The sequence below is a fragment of the Scardinius erythrophthalmus genome, assembly GCF_964197995.2.
Source record: "Scardinius erythrophthalmus genome assembly, chromosome: 10".
Taxonomy (NCBI): domain Eukaryota; kingdom Metazoa; phylum Chordata; class Actinopteri; order Cypriniformes; family Leuciscidae; genus Scardinius; species Scardinius erythrophthalmus.
This window is the reverse complement of record NC_138230.1, coordinates 12,434,880-12,456,714: the sequence shown is the minus strand read 5'-3', so window position 1 is coordinate 12,456,714 and position 21,835 is coordinate 12,434,880. Positions and strand designations below refer to the sequence as shown.

Below are 21,835 nucleotides of genomic sequence, written 5' to 3'. Positions count from 1 at the left end.
AGTAGTAATGTGTAAGGATGGTATTGTACATTGAGATGTTGTAGTGCTGTGACAGGAAGTGAGGACTGTAGGGGTGGATTGCCTTTGTAACGAATGTAAAAAGGTCATTTGAAAGAGAGAGAGAGAGAGAGACAGAGAGAGAGAGAGAGAGCCTTAGAGTCACAGAAATACCACTGAACAAGGAATTCCCCCGCCTCCTCCGATCCAGCCAAAAAACCAAAGTGTGTGTGACTTGTCTGGGCAAGCATTTTTCTTTGTATTCCGTCTTTGTCAAAGTTTTTAGTATTAAGCTGTGTTATTTCCACGTTGTAAGGCTATGGTATATAATATTACTCTTATGATGTTAGATTAGGCACTAAAATTAAAACATTATCTCCTTGCACTAACTTGTTTTTTAATTATGCTGTATTCTATACTCCCTATTCTCTATATGGGGATTGCAAGTCTGAATAATAAACTGATCCATCTCATGTGCTGTGTTTTATTACAGGGTTTAATTAAAGAAGGAAAGGATATCGCAAACAGGAAGAGGCTTGTACAAGAACAGAAGAAAAAGACAGAGAAGGGGCGGGATGCAAGAAGGAAACAGAGTGGAAGATATCGATAGGCTGGGACTTGCAGGAAATCAGGAGGATTAGAGACTCTCTTTGAGCAAAAAAAGATGAAGCCCATTAAAAAGCAAGAAAGGCGGTCGCCCCCCTCCACTCGTGCCAAGGGAGTTAAGAGGAGGATGGTGGATAGTAGCCCACAGGAAGAGAAGAGAGAAACTGAGGAAATACCCCAAATTTCAACTACCTCTCCCAAGAGACATATCTCCTCAAATTCTGACTCATCACAGGAGGGGCCTCTGAGAAGAAGTGGGTCTCCAGAAAAGGAGGGGATCCACAGTGATGGGATCCTCAATATAGCAGTGGATTTCGGGAAGACGGATGACCCCCCCGGGAACTCCAAGTCTGGTGGAACACAGAGTGACAGCAACAGTAGCACGACCAGTGCCAGCAATAGCCCTAACCCTTCGTCTAATCGCAAGACGGCCACTTTTAAGGCCCGCGTGCCCAAGAAGAAGTACACTTCGGAGCACTGTGCCGGAAACCATGGCAATGCCAACACTCCCAGCACACCCCCACAGAGCAGCAGCAGCTCTCACAATAGTACTGGTGCTAACCAGGTCCCAGCTGCCTCTGCTGCACACACAGACCCACACAATCAAAGCCAGCAGGCTGTGGACAGCATCGCTGAGTATGGACACAACAACATAATGGGGCCCACTGGAAGAACTGCAGGTGAGTGCGGAGAGAAGGATGGGACGAGTGTATCCAGCCCACAGCGTTGCTCTTCAACTGATACGGCCAGCGAACACTCGGCCGAACTAGAAGTAACAGCTTCAGGATGTGATTCTCACTCCAACTCTCAAAAGCCACAAGCACATAGCACAACACCCTCACAGGAGAGCCTGTCATCTGGGTTAGCCGGAGTCCTCGCTAAAGGTCTTAAGAATCAGAGAGTTCTGGCCCGACAGGGTCCCAGATTAGGGGAAGGCTGGCCTCACGATCGGGGTCGGGGTATGTCAGGAGTGTTTCGCACTGGTGTCGTACGGAGAGTTAGTGAGACGCATGGGAGTGTGGAGGTGCAGCTAAATGGAGAAAAGACCATATGCAAGTACCCTTTTCGAGTGGCTACTGATTCTGTTGACCTCATTCTAGATGCGTCACCTCCTGGCGTTGCCCCGGTGGCTATAGGTACACAAGTTTGCGTTCCCTTTAAAGCTGGTGATGAGGGCAGCGAGGGAGCCCAACAGTGGTACAGAGAAGGTATAATCACTCAAGTAGATCAACATCCAGCTGTTTCTTTCCCATACCGTGTCCAACTACGGGAGGAACCATCTGATGAGAGAAAGGAGAGGAGAGGTGTAGAGGATGATGGAAGGGCTCAGGCCGTTTGGGTATCACGACAAAATCTTCGCCTCCTGGTTCCTCCTTGGGACCTAGAGCCACCCCAGCCAGCAGAGCCAGGGATTGATGGTAGGAGGGTAAGAGAACGAGAATGGGAGGAAAGAGAGGACATGGAGGTGTTTCGACTGACAGCGTTTAAAGTTCAGAGTTTGTTGCACCCTGTCACTGTACCTTTCACCTCATCCCATTCTTCGTCTTCTGCCATTAACACTGCCATCACGTCTGTATTCAGTGTAGCCCCAAACAGAGACTATGATCATCACAGAGAGAAGGATCAGGAGAGAGACCTGCATATGCACTTAGAGAGAGAAAGGGAACAAGATCGAGAAAGGGAGAGGCACAAGCATCATCCTCTTCATCCATCCACCCCAGAGGAGGACATGGAGGTCAGCCGTCTCAGTCAGCTAAGGGATGGCGGCATCACTGCAGCCATGGGTAGCAAAGCTCTTGGTGTTTCTTCTCAGCATCGGCACATTCTTTCTAAACCAAACTACCTCAGCCCTGGGAGAGGGCTTAGCACCCCAATTGCACCCCATCTGCCCCTTGCTCCTCACCCAAATCACCCACCTATGCTCCTGGGCCTAGATTCAGCCACAGGTGCTGCAGTCATCTCCTCCACACCCCAGCTGCCTCCGTTGCCTCCAAGCTCTTCTCGAGGCTCCCTGGACAAGACCCCCAGCTCCAACTCGCATGGTGCATCAGGGGGCGGCTCTGGATCCTCGTGCTCCTCGACACGTTCCCGCACACCCCTCACCGCCGCTCAACAGAAGTACAAGAAGGGGGATGTGGTATGCACCCCTACAGGCATCCGCAAGAAGTTCAACGGCAAGCAGTGGCGCAGACTGTGTTCACGTGAAGGCTGCTCAAAGGAGTCACAGCGCCGCGGCTACTGCTCACGGCATCTCTCCATGCGCACCAAGGAGATGGAAGCCGGAGGCGGGGTGGGCCGAGAAAGAAGTGGCGCCAGTAGCACGGGCACTCTCACACCTGACCTTCGGTTAGGTGGACGCACCAGCAGCGAGTATGACTGGGACGACAACTCAAGAGACAGCAGTGAAGCAAGTAGTCGTGGCGGGGACTCTCGACCACGTCTGGTGATGACCTCTCTCATACCGCAAGAACTGCCACGTGAACTATCCCGCTTTGACTTTGATGAGTGCGAGGCTGCAAATATGCTGGTCTCACTTGGCAGCTCTCGCTCATGCACGCCCTCATTCTCACCCGTATCCAATCAGTCACCATTCTCCCCTGCACCTTCCCCCTCGCCCACACTATTTGGCTTCCGCCCAGCTAATTTTAGCCCCATCACAGCACCCTCACCTTTGACCCCTCGCCGCCCTCGCCACCTCAGTGGCACAAAGATCCCGGGCACTCCCGGCACAGAACGTGAGCGCCACATCTCTGGCATTGTGCCCACTTTTCAGACCAACCTCACGTTTACTGTGCCCATGAGCCCTAGTAAACGCAAGTTGGATGCCCCACACCCCCCGCTGCCCAGTGCATCAGACTATGCGAAATCTGATCCCCAACTAAATGACCCCGGCCTCAGCCTCAACGCAGCAGCATTCAGGGTTCTTTCCCCCCAAAGCCAGCCTACCACCCCCTCTTCTCTGTCATTCCCTCGACAGAGGAACAACACAAGTCGACCCTCATCCTCTGCTGCCTCCACTCCTCCCCCAATGCTGGTTTCTCCCACACCACCCTCACCCCTGCCTCAAGATCCACGTCGTATCGTTCCCCTACGCGATTCGCCTGTCATTGTTCGTAACCCAGATGTGCCGTTGGCAAAATTCAGTGATAGTCCCCTGAGCCGTAGAGGAAACTCACGCTCTAGGGAGCACAGCCAGCCTCCTCACCATGCTGTGGGTCTCCAGGCCCCTGTTCCCATTAACGGCGCTCCCACTTTAGTCCTGGTGACCTCCTCTCAGTCATTGACACCTGTGGCTCCTGGACATCCCACCCATTCAAACTCTTCCACTTTAAATGTGTCCACCTCTAATGCAAACACTGGACCTGTCCTGGCAATATCTGGCTCAGGAAGTAAAGAGCAAGAGAGGAAATCAGGTGGCCATGCAGATGCAGGTGGTGCTCTTCCTCAGCCTGTGGCTTGTCATCCTTCACCCACAGCCCTATTGCCCCTCATCTTGCCAGCCGAGTCCCCTCACCCTGCTCCTCGCAAAGACATCATCATGGGACGACCTGGCACTGGTAAGAGTCATGAAAGATAAATAAAAAACAATTAGAACACTAATTTCTATTGATAATTACTACTTATTATTGATCACCATAGTCATCCACAGAGTTATGGTTAAACACTACTGTTCAAAAGTTTAGGGTAAAATAAGGTGTAATATGTATATATATATATTTTTTTTGTTGTTGTTGTTGATAAATTAAAGGGGTCATGAACTGCATTTTTTTTTTTTTTATAATGTTCTCTGAGGTCCACTTATAATGTTATCAAGATTTTTACTTCGAAAATAATAATAATTTAGAAGTAATAAGCTATTTTCTATCCTGTTTTTGACCCTCTCTTTCGATCACTCCATTTTGATGGGTGTGCCACATTCAAGACTCGGAAGTAAACGCCCACTGCTATGATTGGGCAACAGTTTTGCATTTTAAAATAAGTAAGTACTTGGAGTTACCAGTTATAACTGACAAAGGATGACTTTGTTTCGTGTAAACGGAATTATGAATGAATGTACCATCTTTTATCGCACTGTCGTTCCTGTAGGCTATTCATAGTTCATCCTTGTCGATTAAGTGAAAAACGTACACATTGTCGTTTGCAATGTCGTGTTCTAAATTAAACGTGTTGTTATGTCTTACTGATGGCATGTATAGTAAACACCTTAATCGCATTATTACCACTCTGACCAAAGCGCGCATGTGCTCGAATGTACATGGATGTTGTGTGTTGTTTACAGAACTTCATGAATGAACTCTGTGACATTATTCTGAAGTTTTCTCTTCCAAATCACTAAACTCTGTCAACACAACTCACTGCACAGTCTCTGCGCCGTGTTTCATCCAGACGCGAACAAATAAACAGTGTCTTACTGATGCGATCTGACTGGAACTTCGTTAAAAAGTTCACCCACGCTTTCATAATGTCAGGATCACAAGGAAGGCACTGCCAAGCATCTTGTAATCCTCAGAGGCATCTCTATCATTTTGTTGCGACTACATGACGTGCGAATCAGTGGGCGGGGCTATGTTATATATTATATACAATGATATAAAAGTAGGTATTAATCTTCTGCAGAGACATTTTTTCTCGCACTATGATGTAATATTGTGACAAAATCCGAAACGAGTTGTTTTCTGACCTTGGTTTCAATAAAAGTTGTTTTTGGACTAATAAAGAAGTTTTGAGTTTTGAAACTTACAGGATATTTTTTATAGTACAATGCCCTCTTATATGTCAGAAGATCAAGGAAATTTTTATTTCTCAATTCATGACCCCTTCAATACTTTTTTTTTCAGCAATGCATCTGATCAATGCATTAAATTGATCAAAAGTGACAGTAAAAAATATGTATAATGTTACAAAAAGATTTCTTTTTCAAATAAATGCTGTTCTTTTGAACTTTCTAAATCCTGAAAAAAAGTCTATCACGGTCAAAGTTCTTTCTCTGACTAATTTTTTCTCCTGAAAAAGATTATCACGCGTGTCTTTAGTTTTTCAGAAAAGATCTCAAAATGTCACACACTTTGCTCAGATCTCCCAAGATAACAAAGTCAGTTTCAATGTTCTTTCTACTTTGATCTTATCTATATTAATTTTCTGCCTAGTTTGTTTATATTTTATTTTACGAAAGAGTTTGAATGATGAATTCAATTGTGCAGGCTAGAATATGCTGTTTTGTAAGATGGAGGACACCATAAGGCACTTTCTATTTCCTATTAGACTGGCAAACTGTAAAAATAAGGGGGGCTCAGATCAACTTTGGTATGCTGGTCAGCAGCAGGTGTGTTTGGGTGTGTGTAGTGAAGAATGCCCTGTGCTTTCAGGGTCAGTGTTTCTTTAGACAGTTGCAGCATGTCTGAAATGGTACACAGGAACTTGCCCAGACATGCACGGCTAGAGGGTGATTGGACCGCCCTGATACTAATGAGTACCTAATTTGAGATATACATTTCACTGAATGACATATGCCTAGGACATATTACACACATTCTTAGTGTCATTATTCATTGATACACAGACATATGTATATGAATGGCTTTCATTCAAGTTCATTCTGACACAGAGAGGTGCTGTTTCAACAGTTCCCTCTTACGAGAACAGAGAGGCTGTAGGTTTTCCAAAACAATCATGTGTGTATATTAAAGGTTTGTCTGTTTCTGCATTTAGTTTGGACCAACGTGGAGCCCCGCTCTGTGCCAGTGTTTGCGTGGCATTCATTGGTTCCTTTTCTGGAGACCAGCCAAACAAAAATGTCCACGCAGCCTGCAGATGGCCTAACACTTGTAAATCAGAGCAAAGGTAACATTTGATAGCAAAATGGAACACTATAATTTGACATTGCAAAATGTTCTTGTATGACTGCATAGAATATTCACAAAATCGCATTCAGAATATACATTGATGTTTTTAGTTCATTTTAGTTTGAAACTGAATAAACTTGCAGAGCCTCGCTGTGGAGTTGCCCTTGTTACTGAAGGACTTGTTGACCATCCAGCAGCACCAGAGAGAGGTTCCCCATCTTGCCCCCCTCCTTCTGCTGAAGACCCACCCGTGGAGAGAGGAGGCGACAGTGAGACCGAGAGTGATGCTGATGACCTGTAAATATCCGTTTTTACCTCATCTCTTGAGCAATGTGTTAATAGGTGTGGGCGAACCAAATTTATTTTATTTTATTTTTTTCAAATAAAATCTTTCCCCATAAAGTATGTATGTTATGATATAATAATTATGTACCAATTTATTATTATTTTTTTATTTATTTTTTAATGTAATCTGCCTTTATCGCCCACACCTATCAACCGCAGCCAAAAGTATTGGCAGTGATATAAATTTTGTGTTTTGCAAAGTTTGCTGCTTCAGTATTTGTGGATTATTTTTTCACGTTTCTATGGTATACTGGAAAATGATGATAAGCATTTCATTAGTTTTAAAGGCATTTAATGGAAAAACAAACATTCAATATATGCAAAGAATCAGTATTTACAGTGTTGACCCTTCTTCTTCATAACCTATGCAATTCGCACTGGCATGCTGGATATCAGCTTTTGGCCCAAATCCTGACTGATGGCGTTTCAAAATTTCAATGCAATGATCTCGTGACATGGTGCTCCATCATGTTGGAAAATGCACAGATTATCATTAAATTGGGAGAAGTTCCTCTTTCAGGGCGTTTTGATACCATTCTCTATTCATGGCAGTGTTTAGGGCAAAATTGTGAGAGAGTTCACTACTTTACATGAAAAGCAACCCCACACATGAATGTTCTCAGGATGCTTCACTGTTGGCACGACACAGGACTCATGGTGGCGTTCACCTTTTCTTCCCCAGACAATTGATTTTTCCAGATTTCCCAAACAGTCGTAAGCGAGCTTCATAGAAAATACCTTTGCACCAGTCTTCAGCTGTCCATTCCTTGTACTTGCTGCAGAATTTCAGTCAATCCTTCATGTTTTCCTTTTCTTTACACCCACCTGCTGCCAGTATAGAGTAGGCTCTGCACTGGTAGTGACATGATTCCGTAGATGAATCCTCAGGAGGAGAAGGTCCTGGCGCTTGCTAGACACTCTGGGATGTCCTGAAGCCTTCTGCAGTTGAACCTCTCTCCTTGAAGTTCTTGATCCAGTAAATTATACTTTATGTGCTATATTCTTTGCAACAATTTCCTTACAAGTGAGGCCATTTTGATGCAAAGTGTTGATCGCTGCATATCTTTCTTTGGAGGCAACAATTGCCAACACAAGAACACGATAGGAAGCGCTTCTTCCCTCCTTTCATAGCAATCAGTCTGCTCTTATAATCCATTCACCTGACTAGTACTTGATCACACTTCCCATGTGCTGATGATGTGATTAGTGTTTTCACTGAAAACAGTGAAATTTGGGTTTTTGTAATAAAGTTAATTTTGTTTGGCCAATGAAGCTTTTGGCAATGATTTAAAATGTATTTGATGACTCTGCACAACAATCTAGAAACAATGTGAATCAACACCACAACAACAAAGCACAAAATGTATGTTACTGCCAACAATTTTGCCCACGGCCATATATTCCCTCAATTTACATTGTTAGAAAGGCCACTCCTAAAAACAAAAATGATATTCACTTCTATAAGGCATTTTGAGACAAAATTACATCTGATTCTTTTTTGCACACTTTTTTTTTTGTCTTAATTTAAAAAAAAATCTAATTCTCACTTTTTTTAAATGTTTTTCAGTTTTTTTCCAGTTGTAGCTCAAGACCTTGCTTCATCCATCAGCCCAGTGAAAAGGCGTTCACAATCTCTCAGTGCACTCCCAAAAGATGTTGACAAGAAGGTAAGTTTCAGTCCTCTATTCCTGTTAGTGTCTTCATTCTGAGGTTTTGTCCTAGTTGGCAACAATAGTGACATACAATATGTAAATTTTGTGAGTTGCTTTGTTTTCTTTGAGTAGTACAGGAAGTACCTCTCCATCTCGCTTTTAGTGAGGACAGAAAAATAACCCCAGACACTTGTCAAGGGCTTTAGGATACAATTGTAAAGCATTGTACTTGTAACCATTGATTTCCCTTATTATCGTCTGTGCTTCTAATTTCTCTTTCTGTCTCTCTCAAACCTACACAAAGAGGGAAAAGGACCACATCAGACGGCCAATGAACGCTTTTATGATCTTTAGTAAGAGGCACCGTGCACTGGTTCATCAGCGGCACCCCAACCAGGACAACCGCACTGTCAGTAAAATACTGGGCGAGTGGTGGTATGCGTTGGGACCCAAAGAGAAGCAGAAGTATCATGATCTTGCCTTCCAGGTACAGTCAGACTCGTGAAATATTACACAAGAGGAAAATGTAATGCTGATCTGTTGTCACAATTTTTTTTTTTTTTTTTTTTACAAATTTATAACATGGAGTTGAATCATGTTTTTGCATTTGAATTAGTGGTAGACCGATTACAGTTTTACAGCAGTCAGTATACATTACGTACTGTAGATGCAAATATTTGGAAAGCACTATGGCCGATGACCAGTTTGATGCCAATATGCACTACCGTTCAAAAGTTTGACTTGATAATGATTTTTTTAATGTTTTTGAAGCATTACGCTTTTGTTTTCTTTTGCTCAATGAGGCTGCATTTGTTTAATCATTAATACACTAAACAGTAACATTGAGAAATATTATTATTTTCTATTTTAATGTTTTCATATGTAATTTATTCTTGTGTGGGCCAAGCTGAATTTTCGGCATCATTACTCCAGCCTTCAGTGTCACATGATCCTTCAAATATCATCTGATCTGATGCTCAACAAACATTATTATCAATGTTGAAAAGTTGTGTTGCTTAACATGTTAGTGGAAACCATGATACATGTTTTTCAGGATAATTTGAGGAATAGAAAGTTCAAAAGAACAGCATTTTTGTAACAATGTAAAAGTCTTAACTGTTGCTTTTAATCAATTTAATGCATCCTTGCTAAATAAAATTATTTTGCTAAAATAAAATAAATGTAACAATAAAAATCTTACTGACCACAAACTCTGCTATAAAAAAGTAAAACAGTAATGTGTAGATATATAATATATATATATATATATATATATATATTTATAATTTAATAATGCTATTTAGTAATGATACATTTATGAAATTAATCAATTTAAAAAATGTTGCACATTACATTCATGTAAAAATATTAGAAATTAGATTGTGCATGATCCAACATTTTGAAAATCTTGATTTACTCAGCCTGTTACATTATTTGTAACTCTAAAGTTTCATACTCGTATTTCTCTTGTTCTCTTTTAGGTGAAGGAGGCTCATTTCCGGGCTCACCCTGATTGGAAATGGTGCAACAAGGACAGGAGGAAGTCCCTGTCTGAGGGCCGGGGAACTCCAGGGGCCAAAGAAGCTCGCGAGCGCAGCGTGTCTGAAAGCACAGGTCCGTGTGGGTGTTTGTTTATATGCGTGGGCGTTTGTTGGTCTTGTGAAACTATGAGTGCACAGTAGTGTGAAACACAACTGATGTAGAGTTAACCTTCTTTGTCTCCCCAGAGGCCCATTCCACATCTCAGGGGACAGACCACAAAGGAGCAGGGCCTAGCTGGACTTCCCCTCGATCTGACGGTCACAGAGGATCAACGGGCGGGCAGCTTCAACGGCCCCGCGCTTTTTCCCAGAGCGCTGTGCACACTCTGGAGATGAGGGAGGAGGAGACAGATCTGGAAAGTGCGGGTCTGTTTCAGCCCCACACCCCTGCTCACCCTCAACGGCCGAGTGAGGATGTGACCAGTGATGAAGAGCATATGGTGATCTGTGAAGAGGGGGATGATGATGTCATAGGTAAAGTACATGCATTATAATATACATCCTTGTTAATATGATACCTAGCAACAACCCAGAACAACATGCAATTCCCTAGCAGAGCTCCGTAGCATCTTTATGGCATGTTTTGCTTATGCAAGCACCACTAATAGTTTCTTCAGAAAAGGAAAAACGAATGATCTGTCCAGCGTATTAATGTCAAATATTAATTTTATAAACCAAATTTTTTTTGGATCTGTTGAAAATCCCTGATATGTTGATAATGCTGTTACGTGTGGAATGTACCCACCATCAGAAAATGATGCTTTCAGCTATTTTGTTTTGATGTTACAAGCGCTTTGCGTTCCATTCTCATTGTCTCATTATTAGTCAGTCCTGACTGATTCTTGAGTCTGTGTCTCCCACGAGCTCTGCGCTCTCTGATGCACCACCGCCATCAGAACATCATGCATTGAATTTGGAGAGGCAAAATCCCCTCACTGCTCAGCTCTCTCAGTCTCATGAGTGTGAAATATGCAAGGCCTGGTCTCACAGCTAACGTGTGATTCCTTCGCAGAAGACTCGTTTGCAGACGGCTCCATTGACCTGAAGTGTAAAGAGAGAGTGACAGACAGCGATGATGAAAACGACCATGCAGATGAGGCTGACAGCAAGGTAACACTAAATACATCACATGGGTAGCTGGCATGACAATCCCACAGTGTTTCAGTTATAGTTCAACCAAAACTATTTAAAAAAAAATCTGTTTAATTGTTATACATGCAGTTTTTTGGGGGGGATTTTTTACATTATAAAACATTCTGTACTACATGCAATCTTTATTCTTTAAAAATTACTGACACTTTCCCATTATACATTTGTGCAATTTATAAGATAAAATCTTGATGTTTGATAAAACGTCACTGTTATTCGCCTACTAACCTCATCCAGCTGTGATATGTTGTCTAGAACAAAGTTAATGTTTATGGATCGCTTGTTAAGGAATATGCTTTAAATTAGCTAAGCCTTATTACCATAGCAACAGAAATTATATTTGCTCTCATCTAATTATTATTTATAAAACCAGATTATTTCAGCATCTTTGTTTGTCTGGCAAGTAAGTACTATTTCTTCAGGGTTTACTCTTGAGGTTTTCCACGCCAATGGATATATCCACAAGGCAGCAGATGTCGTTCCTTCTCTTAGATGGTCCACTGACCAAATTGTTTGCCTTAAGGGATGGTTCACCCAAAAATGAAAATTATTTTCTAATCCTCTTGTCATTTCAAACTAGTGTTATTTTATTATCAATAAAATACTAGTATAGTTTTTAACAGTATTTGTTTTATTTGAATATTTTCCATTTTCGTGGTACTTGTATTAGTTGTAGTTATTTTAGTAAATCAAGTTAACTAAATGAAAATGAGATGTTGCCTTTCATTAAATTTTTATGCAGCTTTTCCATACATAAGTAATATGTAGTGATCATATTTTATCCAAAAAGTACAAAATAAAAGTACATTAAAAGTAGTCCATATGACATTCCACTTTGAGCCTTCCTAGAGATAAAACGGTAAAGCATGACCCTAAAAACGACACGGTCATGGGTTAAATTCCCAGGGAACGCACAAATTGATAACAATTATTATTGATCTTGCTTTGCATAAAAGCGTCTGCCAAATGCATGAATGTAATGTCAATGTCAATGGAAAATTCCAAGTCCTCTGAAGCCATACATTAGCTTCGTGTAGGAATTTGAAGTTGTGTTTCACTTAAATCCTCATATTCTTTATTCCCCACATTTGAATTGTCACATCTAGTAAAGTTACAAGACAACATCAACATCAAATCCAGCACAAACCTAATTTTTATTCAGAATGTGAATGAAATTATCAGTGTAGTCTGATGTAGCAAATTACATTTTCCTTTCAGGGCACCTTCCAACCAGTAGTCCGTTCCTCTTTGGCATTCTCTCTGGCTGGCACAACTGGCAACAAAGATGAAGAAGGGCGTGAAGAGAACCTGGAGAAGAAGAAAAAGAGAGGGATGGGTGGTGCAGAGCTAAATAATGGGGAGCCCAAAGAAGGGAAAGGAGGAGGTGGAGGAGGGCATGTTCCGTTCCAAATGAATTCAGCCTCCGTCAGTAGTATAAATACCACTTTGCTGCATGATGCGGGGACGTACTATTCACACGGCACTGTAAGGATGGCCCCCACCATAGTGACCAATGTTGTTCGACCCATCACTAGCACCCCTATCCCCATCGCCAGCAAGCCAGTCGATGGGACCCTACCTCCAGACGGGAAGCCCAAGCTACTGATAGGTGCCGGTGGAGCAGGAGGAGGTGGGTACTTTTCCTCCTCTTCTCCCAAACCTAATGGGCAAGGAGGCTTAGTTACTGGCCTAGTCTTGGGAGGAGCCTTCCCAAACCAACCCACTGTTCAGCTCATCACCCCACCTCATCCTACTCCATGCAACGGAGCCCCTAGTAACAGTGCAGTACCCCTTCCCCTACTTCATCACCAGTTCCTCCCCACTGCCTCTATTACACCCTCTAGTGGCGGGAAACCTGTAACACAGGTGCAGTACATCCTTCCAACTCTGCCTGCAACTGCCAATCCCAACAGTCCCTCCTCCCAGCAGACCTCCAGCGTCCTTGCCCTGCCTAGTGCCACACCCACCCATGTGACCCTGGCCAATGGTGTACATTCGGGGGCGGGACAAGGGATAAGATATGCTTCAGTCCCAGCAGTGGGAGGAGTCAGCCCAGGAGGCGGAGGTGAGACTTGAGGCAGTTAAATTGTTGTGGCGCAATCTAGTGCGATTTGAGTTAAATTCAGGGTTCCCACAGTTTTGAGTTTTTCAGGCCTGGAAAATTCATGAAAATTAATCAAATCTTAAAATGTATGCAAATTATTCACTTAATTTTGCTTCGTTTAGAAAATATATATTGGTTTGATTAGTGTACACTACCGTTTAAATGTTTAGGGTTGTAATTTTAAATAATTGTTTTCTATTTGAATATCATTTGAAATGTAATTTATTCCTGTGATGCAAAGCTGAATTTTCAGCATCATTACTTCAGTGTCACATGATCCTTCAGAAATCATTCTAATATGTTGATTTGAGAAGCATTTCTTATTGTTATCAATGTTGAAAACTGTTGTGCTGCTTTTTTTATTGTGGAAACGGAGACACTTTTTTTTCAGGATTCTTTGATGAATAGAAAGTGAATAGAATAATATTTGTTTGTAATAGAAATATTTTACAACATTACAAATATCTTTTACACTCACATTTCAAGCATCAATTTAAAGCATCCTTGCTGAATAAAAGTATTAGTTTAAATATATATATATATATTTTTTTTTTAAATGGTAGTATATATCCCCAGCTGTTTTCAATCAATCCATCAAGTTTTTCTTGACATCCAACCTGTAATTAATTCCATTTAGCTTGGATTATACTTATTTTCCATAACAATGACAAAAAATAATTAGCTTAATTTAATAAAAAAAATAAATAAAAAAAAAACAGTCTTTTTTTTAACCTTTTGCCAACCCTAATATTTTTATGTTTCTGCTTTAAAGGTTTAACAAAACAAAACTTCAGGTTTTGAATCGCTGGACTAGATATTGCTTTTTGTGTAAACCAAGGCCAATATTTGATGTGTGAGTGAATTGGTTCTTTTCAATAAATCAGTTCACAAATGACTCATTCATGAAGAAGTCACTGAAATTGATTTCAAAACATGTGGGAACCCTGTTAATTATGTGATGTGTCCACATCGGAGTCAAGAGTGAGCTTTAGCATGTTTTTATTCATGATTTTGAGAGATTTCATGAGGTTTCTCAAGCTTAGAGGGATCAGGATAATGCACACAGTGTTTGGGAAATTAGGCACTTCATCAAATCTATTCTTGGTCTCTACTATATCAGTCCTTTTCATCTGTCTGCACAGTTCAAGCGCAGTCTCCAGTCTTGCAAAGCAAGATGCTTGTTCCCATGGCAACTGTCGGAACAGGATCTACACCTCCGCAGCCAATTTCCCTGGTGGGCCCACACCTTCCTGTTCAAAATGGGGCTCAACCAGGAAGTAAGGTAGATTGCCTTGAGTTACTTCCCTGCTACATGAACAAGAAGTATTTACTGTACTAACAATAGATTAGTCGGACTCATGCGCTTCTTTGCTTTTCAGATCATTCAGATTGCACCGATGCCTGTGGTCCAAACAAATGTGCATCCTGGTGGATCAGTGCATACCGGCAGCTCATTTCCTGTCTCTATGCCAACCGCGACTGTCATGGCCCCTGGGCCCAACCCTCCTCAGACGGTGCTCTTGACGCCACCACCTACAAGGTACTCTACCGCCCACTGTCTCTTTAAAACTGCTGCCAGACATCTGAGTACTGAAACATAACATAACATAACATAACCTAATCTTCTAGTGACTGTGCCAAGTAGGACATGTTCCTGGATCAACATCCTTGTTGGTCCTGGGACAACATCCTATAAAGTTTCAGAAAGGGTAGGGTTTGAGCTGGGGTTAGGGGCACCCGATACCAAAATTACTGACAAATGTGTTAGTTGACAAAGTTTTATTTTCGTCAGTGATAATGAAGATGAGACAAAAAGACGTATACTGTGACAATATTTAAATGATTTGAATGAAAACACACTGTTAAAAAAATAACATTGCAAGATTTAACTGTTTTTTTAAAGGCAAAAAATCTTCTATAGTCTTTATAATTGATTTGTATTTTTTCTTATTAAATATATATAATTAGGGGTGTGCAATATATATATAAATATATAAATCTGTGTCAATCTGACATTATCAAGTACATTATGTCCCTCACTTTGCAAAAACCAAACAAAAACACACGTAGAGTGTGCATTCACTGTGATGTTGCCTTTTCAGTTTAAGTTAGACTACTGTGTGCACGCTCTTAATGCATGATTTACTCTATTAAAATACAGTAAAAATGTATATATATAATATAATTTATATATAATCATGTCCCTTGCAATTTGTCGTTTACTAAAATTATGTGCCAGTTCAGTCTGTGTAAAATGGACTAACATTTTTCAATATGACATGAAGAAACAATGACTGCATTTAAAGGACTTTTGTGTGTCAAAACATAAACTAAACTTAGAAATGGTGTAAAAGTCGTTCATCCTCTGACTTTATGGGTAGTTAGGGTAAGGCATTTGCTCCTTTGACAGGATTGTTAAAAAAAGGTCCAGGTATATGCCTCACTTGTGAAAACCTAACTTTCTGCTGTGCTTTTGTTGTTCAGGATCACATATGTCCAGTCCACTCCTGGAGTTGCGACTCCTTTGCCATTGGGTTCTACACCTGCAGTCTCTTCCTCCCAGCAGACCCCGTCACCTGTGGGACCATCTTTTTTGCAATCTCCAGTGGCGACTCTTGGCTTTACTGCAATTGCCCCAGCTGGTCAGGCCTTGGTTCAGCCTATTGTTGCAAGTAAGAATGTTACAATCCCTGGTGTCATAAAGGGGTATGGGGAATAACATTAACTGTCGGAGTTTGACTTCGGACCGATGTATAGTAGCTGACAGTTCTTTAAACCACCAACACATATTTAAGACTATGACAAACATTATCAAATTTCTACCACAGGTCAGCCACCCCTCCTGGCTCAATGCCCACCCCCAAACGGATTGTCACAACCTTCACAAGCCTCGACAGCCACCCGTCAACTTGTGACCGCCATTTACCCCAGCGTCAGCTTAGCTGGAGGAGTTGTGTCAGTGACAGCCTTGCCACAAAGCACACCAAGTTCCACATCAGTTCCGGCATCATCCACAACGCCTCAAGCGAAGACCTCCTCAGCCGTGGCTGCGCAACAACACACGCAGACAGATGCGCAGCTGCAGTCTCAGGTAAACATGCAAATGGAAAATGAGAGAGGAGCAGAATCTAGGAAAGAGATGGAGCTGGTGGTGTCAAAGGATGGACATCAGGCACCACCTAGTGGTTTGGAGGAATCGGTTCAACCCATCTGTACATCACACAAACATAAAGGTAAAAGTAACCTCATAAACTTCAGCTGTACAGTAGTAATTTTTTTTTACCAAAGTTCAAAATACTATTAATTTCAGTAGATTAAAAATATATTGTGAGACTATTTTATTCAAAAGTTTGGGGTCAGTTTTGTAACAAATAATACTTTGAATACTTTTAAACACTTTTAATTATACTTTTATTCAGCAAGGGCACATTCAATTTATCAAAAGTGACTTTTGAAGAATTTTTCGCTAATTCAAAAAATGCTTCAAAAGTATATTTTGGCCATTTCGACGTCTTTAACTGCAGTTGTTATTAAAAATTGATCAAGCATTTGTCTCATACAGAATGGGTTTGCAGTCTCTCAAAGTCAAATTCAAAATGTTCAACAGGTCAGCATTGCGAAGGGAAGGAGGACGGAAAGAAAGGGAGCAAAATGGAGCGAGAGTATGCGAGAGATGTGGGAGGGGGCCTGTCTCAAACAGAGAGAGTTGAAACAGCAAGAGCAATGGAAGTGGAGACAGAGACTCAACCTGAGACCAACAACAAAGACGAGAGTCGAGAAGTAAGATGCTTTTTTCAGCTGTACAATCCAACTTTGATCAATTTAAACAGTTCTCATACAAAACTTCATCGTGCAAGATCGAATCACCATGTTCTCCATTGATCAATTTTAATTTTTTCTTTCAGTCAGGGCGCAGGGAATCTTCTGTTTTGGACCCCCCGCCACCGCCTTTGCAGACTGACACTCCTTCAGCTAAAAAGGCCAAGTTCCGCCCACCTCCACTGAAAAGCCCTGCTGATGCTGGTGACAAGTGAGTGGCTTTGCCCTAGATTACACTTTGACTAGACTAGCAGTGTTATTTTATTATTTATATACTATTATAGTATTTATTAATATGTTAAATGGCCTTTTATGTTTGTTATTTTCAGTTTAAGCTTAAGTTTTAGTAATTTTGACTTTGACTTAAAGGGATAGTTAAAGGCACAATATGTAACTTTTTTGCTTTAAAAATAGCAAAAATCACTATATCTATGTTATATATATTTATTTGTTGTGTACTTACATTATCCCGACTGTTTCCAACAACTTTCAAACCAGGAGAAATTTGTAATTTAATTCGAGAAACGTCCCGTTTCTTTATTTCCGTTTTGTCGCCGTTTTTATATATTCCGTTTTTGATAAAAAAAAGGAGAACTAAAACGAGAATCAATATCAACGCGGTGTTTTCGAGATGCCGAGAGCTCCCATAGACAGTATATAAATGAGAGCTCCATGTCCAAGATTTCTATCACTCCTACATGTACTTTATTAAACAGTTGAGCACATTTACATAAAACTAATCAATGTTTTATAGTTCAACAATGATAAAATGTCAGAATATGATCTGTATGTTATTCTAATGTTGATCTAGTTTACTGCTAGTCTCATACAGACAAACTAACACATTCAAATGCAGTTTAGTGTGATAGTGTAATGTTAGACCAAGTGAAACAGCGCTGCGTTACCTCACAAGTTTAATTTGTCTAATAAACTGACCTGTGAGTAGTAATTCTGCGTGTAGCTCGGTAGAATGAAATGTCCATATTCCTTTTATATCCGCAGGACTCGCGTCGCGTGTGGAGCTGATGGCTGTCTCTTAGCAATGCCGAACTGCTTCATATCACAGTCATGATAAAAGCATCGATGTATTCAGTCATCCATAAACATTATTAGATCGGTCGGCTTGACGTTGACGACAAGATCCATAATTCTTAGCAAATGTTGCGTCATCAATCTACGCCTTTGTTATTGTAAATAGGTTAGCGATCCCTAGTGGCGAAAAATGCCATACTGTACGTTTAACCCAAAAATGAAAATTTTTGTCTACTCATGTTACGCCCTCATGTCGTTCTAAACCCATAAGACTTTCGTTCTTAACTAAACAGCTCAATTTTTCTTTTCGTGACTAAACAGCTCAATTCATATGGATTAGTTTTACGATCTCTTTACAAACTTTTTGAAGTGTCAGTTGTGTAGCTGTCAATGGAGGGACAGAAAGCTCTCAAATTTCAGCAAAAAGATCTTCATTTATGTTCCGAAGATGTATTGTTAACTCACCTTAGTACTAAGGGTTCAATAGACCTTCAAAATATATGTGCCATTGCCGTATTGAGAGTTTACTAACTTCACTTCAAGATTCTCTTCAAATGTTTGCTCAGCCATGACAATATTTGACCTGGAAGGGAAAACTGACTGTTGTAGACCGTTTAAGCCTATGCATTGTGACACATTTGTTTGCGCTTATGTATAAAAAAAAACTTATTCTTTTCATTTACGCCAAAAATGGTAGTCTTTGGTAGTCATGTCCCTGCATTTCTGCTCACCTCATTGAAGAACTACTGTATGTGTGATGTACATTATTTCTCTGCTGATATGTCAGATTCATCATTATATTTAATTTTCTAAAAACTATATTGGCTCTTTCTCAGGACGCTGTTTGGCTCCACTTTTGAAGAGCGTCTTAAAGAGCTGCCGGAGTTCAAGCCTGAAGAGGTGCTGCCCTCTCCCAATCTACAGAGTCTTGCAACTTCCCCTAGAGCCATACTGGGCAGCTACCGCAAGAAGAGGAGGAACTCCACAGGTGAGAGCAAATGATAAATATAATGAGAATTTTTGCTGTACTGTTTTCCTCACTTTTGCTTTTTTGTGTGATTTTGATCTTCTCTTTCTTTCTCTTTTCTTCCCTTCCCTAGATCTGGACTCCGCCGACGACCCCAGCTCACCAAGGAGGAAGAGTCGTCGCCTGTCCAGCTGCAGCTCAGAGCCCAACACACCCAAGAGTGCTGCCAAGTGTGAAGGGGACATCTTCACCTTCGATAGGGCTGGTGGGCTCATTTTTATGTATAAACTCACTCTCATTAACCCATACATAATGATATTTATTTATATATGTTTTATTGTCTTCTGCGTTTGTCAGTTGGAGAGACGGAGCATATTTTGGAGGAGTTGGACCGCGTGCCGCCCTCCTCTCTCCGTCGGATGCTGGACCAGCGGCGTGCACTCGTCATGCAACTCTTCCAGGAGCACGGCTTCTTCCCCTCAGGTAACATCGAGTTAACATCTCCCGTATAATAAACATGAATGAACATCAGAAGGTACGTTGAGAGATACAGTACAGCTTAGAAAAATCCGTATCATGTCTCATGTAATCTCTCAATCAGTGTTTCAACCACGGAAAGACGTCAATAAAAGAGCTTGTAAATAATTGTCACGTAATGTTACATTTACCTCAGAAAAGCCATTCAATGTCCTTAAACGCATTAGTCAACCTTAGAGCATTTTGCTAAATGCATGCACTATATTGCATATTCATCATAAATTTAGGCCTATTATATAATATCATTATTAATCCTTCTTTATATGTAATTTAAATGTAAGTAGCATAAAAATCTGTTAATTTTAATATTATAGTAATGTACCAACTGGGGTTCCCTGTATAGTTTACACCATTAGTTGAGTGATATTTTTGAGTAAATTTGCCATGTTCTGTACCTGATAGGCCACAATTAATCAGTATCGAATCGCAAATTGGTCAAAAAAATCAAATAGAGGAATTTGTGTCAATGCCCAGCCCTGGTTTTTACTCATTTTTTTAATCAAATATTAAATGTAGCCTTGGTGAGCATAAGAGACTTCTTTCAAAAGCATAAAAAAACTCCAACAGTAGTGTACTTTGTTTGTAGAAAAATAACCACTCAAACCACTCAATAAAAATGATTGTGTACATTTATAATTCTAATGTTATGAATTCTAATGCTATTTCACAGATATCTGATTTGTTGTGTCAAATGCAGCAGTTTTTAGTTTTTTTGATGCTAACATTACAACAACTGAAAAAATTCCTCAGCCATGGTGGAACTTAGCATTCATATTTCATTTTTCTGTTCCAGCGCAAGCCACAGCTGCCTTCCAAGCTCGCTACTCTGACACGTTTCCCAACAAGCTGTGCCTGCAGCTGAAGATTCGCGAGGTAAGGCAGAAGATCATGCAGACCGCCGGCAGTTCTGAAATTGTGGGAGGCGTGGCTCTCGCCGGCTCTGACTTCGCCTCTACATCTGGACCATCCAATCCAGCGCCCAGGGAGAATTCCGAGCCAGAAGAGAGGAGCAGGGCCACGGAAGAGCCAAAGAAAGACGCGGGCGATCCGCAGGAATCGAGATGAAGAACGACTGAGACCGAAAGGATGAAAGATGAATGTAGGGATGGATTGTAGAAATGTGTAAAACCATTTCCGCTGACAGTACAGCACTTATGTGGATTTTGCTTCATTTCTAACCAAACTGATTTCGTTGCCATTGCGTTCACTTCGTTGATGTTCTGTTGTTCTGCACAGTTACACACGCAAACACGCACATGTTCACACACGTTATGCAATTACATAACAATATCACTTTCACACATTAATGACTTGCACAAGGAACTATTACAAATAGCGCATGTGGTCGCACTCATTTGCATATGCCACTGGTGTCGGGGGCAGTCATTGGTCCACCTCTGCATTAGGGCGGGCATCACTTTCTGTCAGAATTTTAGAGCCCTTCAATGCTGCACCACAGGCAGCACCAAACCAGCCTGTCTGCACATGCTCAGTAAAGACCCCGCATGGGGCTAGCACAGATTTTTATCGGATGGACTGAATGTTTTAGAAGAGAAATTAGACTGAGGTACCGGTAACTTTCAATTCAAAACGGGGATGGGGTGGGGGGTGGTTGGGGGACAAATGCGCTTGCACTTTCGTTTTTAGAGACCGAGATACCGAGGAAAGCAATAGCCGGGGAGGAAAAAGGTCTTCGTGCAAATGTTACACCCCGTGGCGGGGTACATGCATCGGCTGTTACTGTTCTTCAGCACGGGCTGTAAATTCACAACAGGTTTTTTTTTTTTTTTTTTTTTGTCCCAGAAGCAACAAACTCAAGACTCGTAATCACGTAGACCAGCGGAGCAGAAAACAGAGGCTACAGCGACCGCCACAATCGCATAACAACAACAACAACAACAACAACACAGCACACTCACAGCAAGAGAGGAAAACATTGTCCTAACCTCGGAAGAATCATACAAAAGAAGACGAAAATGAATAGAGACACTACCCCTCTTTGAATCAACGTGTAGATATGCTTTGTCGTTTTGTTGTTGTGTCGTAACGGTGGAACTGACTGATATCTTTTTTTGTATTAGCTTGCGCCTCTCTTCTTCTTCTTACTATAGTAATATTTTCAGCATGGACTAATCCAGCTATCTAAGTGTTGGAGCAATTACGTTGAAAACAAAAAAAAAAAGACTGTGTTTTAGCCTCTTAGCTGAAGCTCCTCTTCTCTGGCCGCCGACTTAGGCTTTTCC

At 41.3% G+C, this 21,835-nt stretch overlaps 1 protein-coding gene across 2 annotated transcripts; it reads left to right on the top strand.

Moving 5' to 3' along the window:
• The first annotated feature begins 522 nt into the window (after positions 1-522).
• Positions 523-21,758, top strand: cica (capicua transcriptional repressor a). Of its 2 annotated transcripts, XM_081376116.1 has the most exons (21): positions 523-4,160; positions 4,526-4,582; positions 6,313-6,444; positions 6,557-6,743; positions 8,359-8,458; positions 8,748-8,930; positions 9,925-10,057; positions 10,171-10,458; positions 10,997-11,094; positions 12,352-13,198; positions 14,380-14,519; positions 14,617-14,777; positions 15,722-15,909; positions 16,066-16,470; positions 16,845-17,017; positions 17,143-17,267; positions 18,925-19,076; positions 19,189-19,320; positions 19,413-19,538; positions 20,386-20,691; positions 21,396-21,758. In XM_081376116.1, exons 1-20 carry the CDS (start codon positions 662-664, stop codon positions 20,655-20,657), a joined length of 7,398 nt encoding a protein of 2,465 aa, XP_081232242.1. In that variant the 5' UTR covers positions 523-661; the 3' UTR covers positions 20,658-20,691; positions 21,396-21,758. The 2 variants fall into 2 exon arrangements, with proteins under 2 accessions (XP_081232242.1, XP_081232243.1); XM_081376117.1 differs by lacking the exon at positions 4,526-4,582 and having other exon boundaries at positions 6,590-6,743.
• The last annotated feature ends 77 nt before the right edge of the window (positions 21,759-21,835 follow it).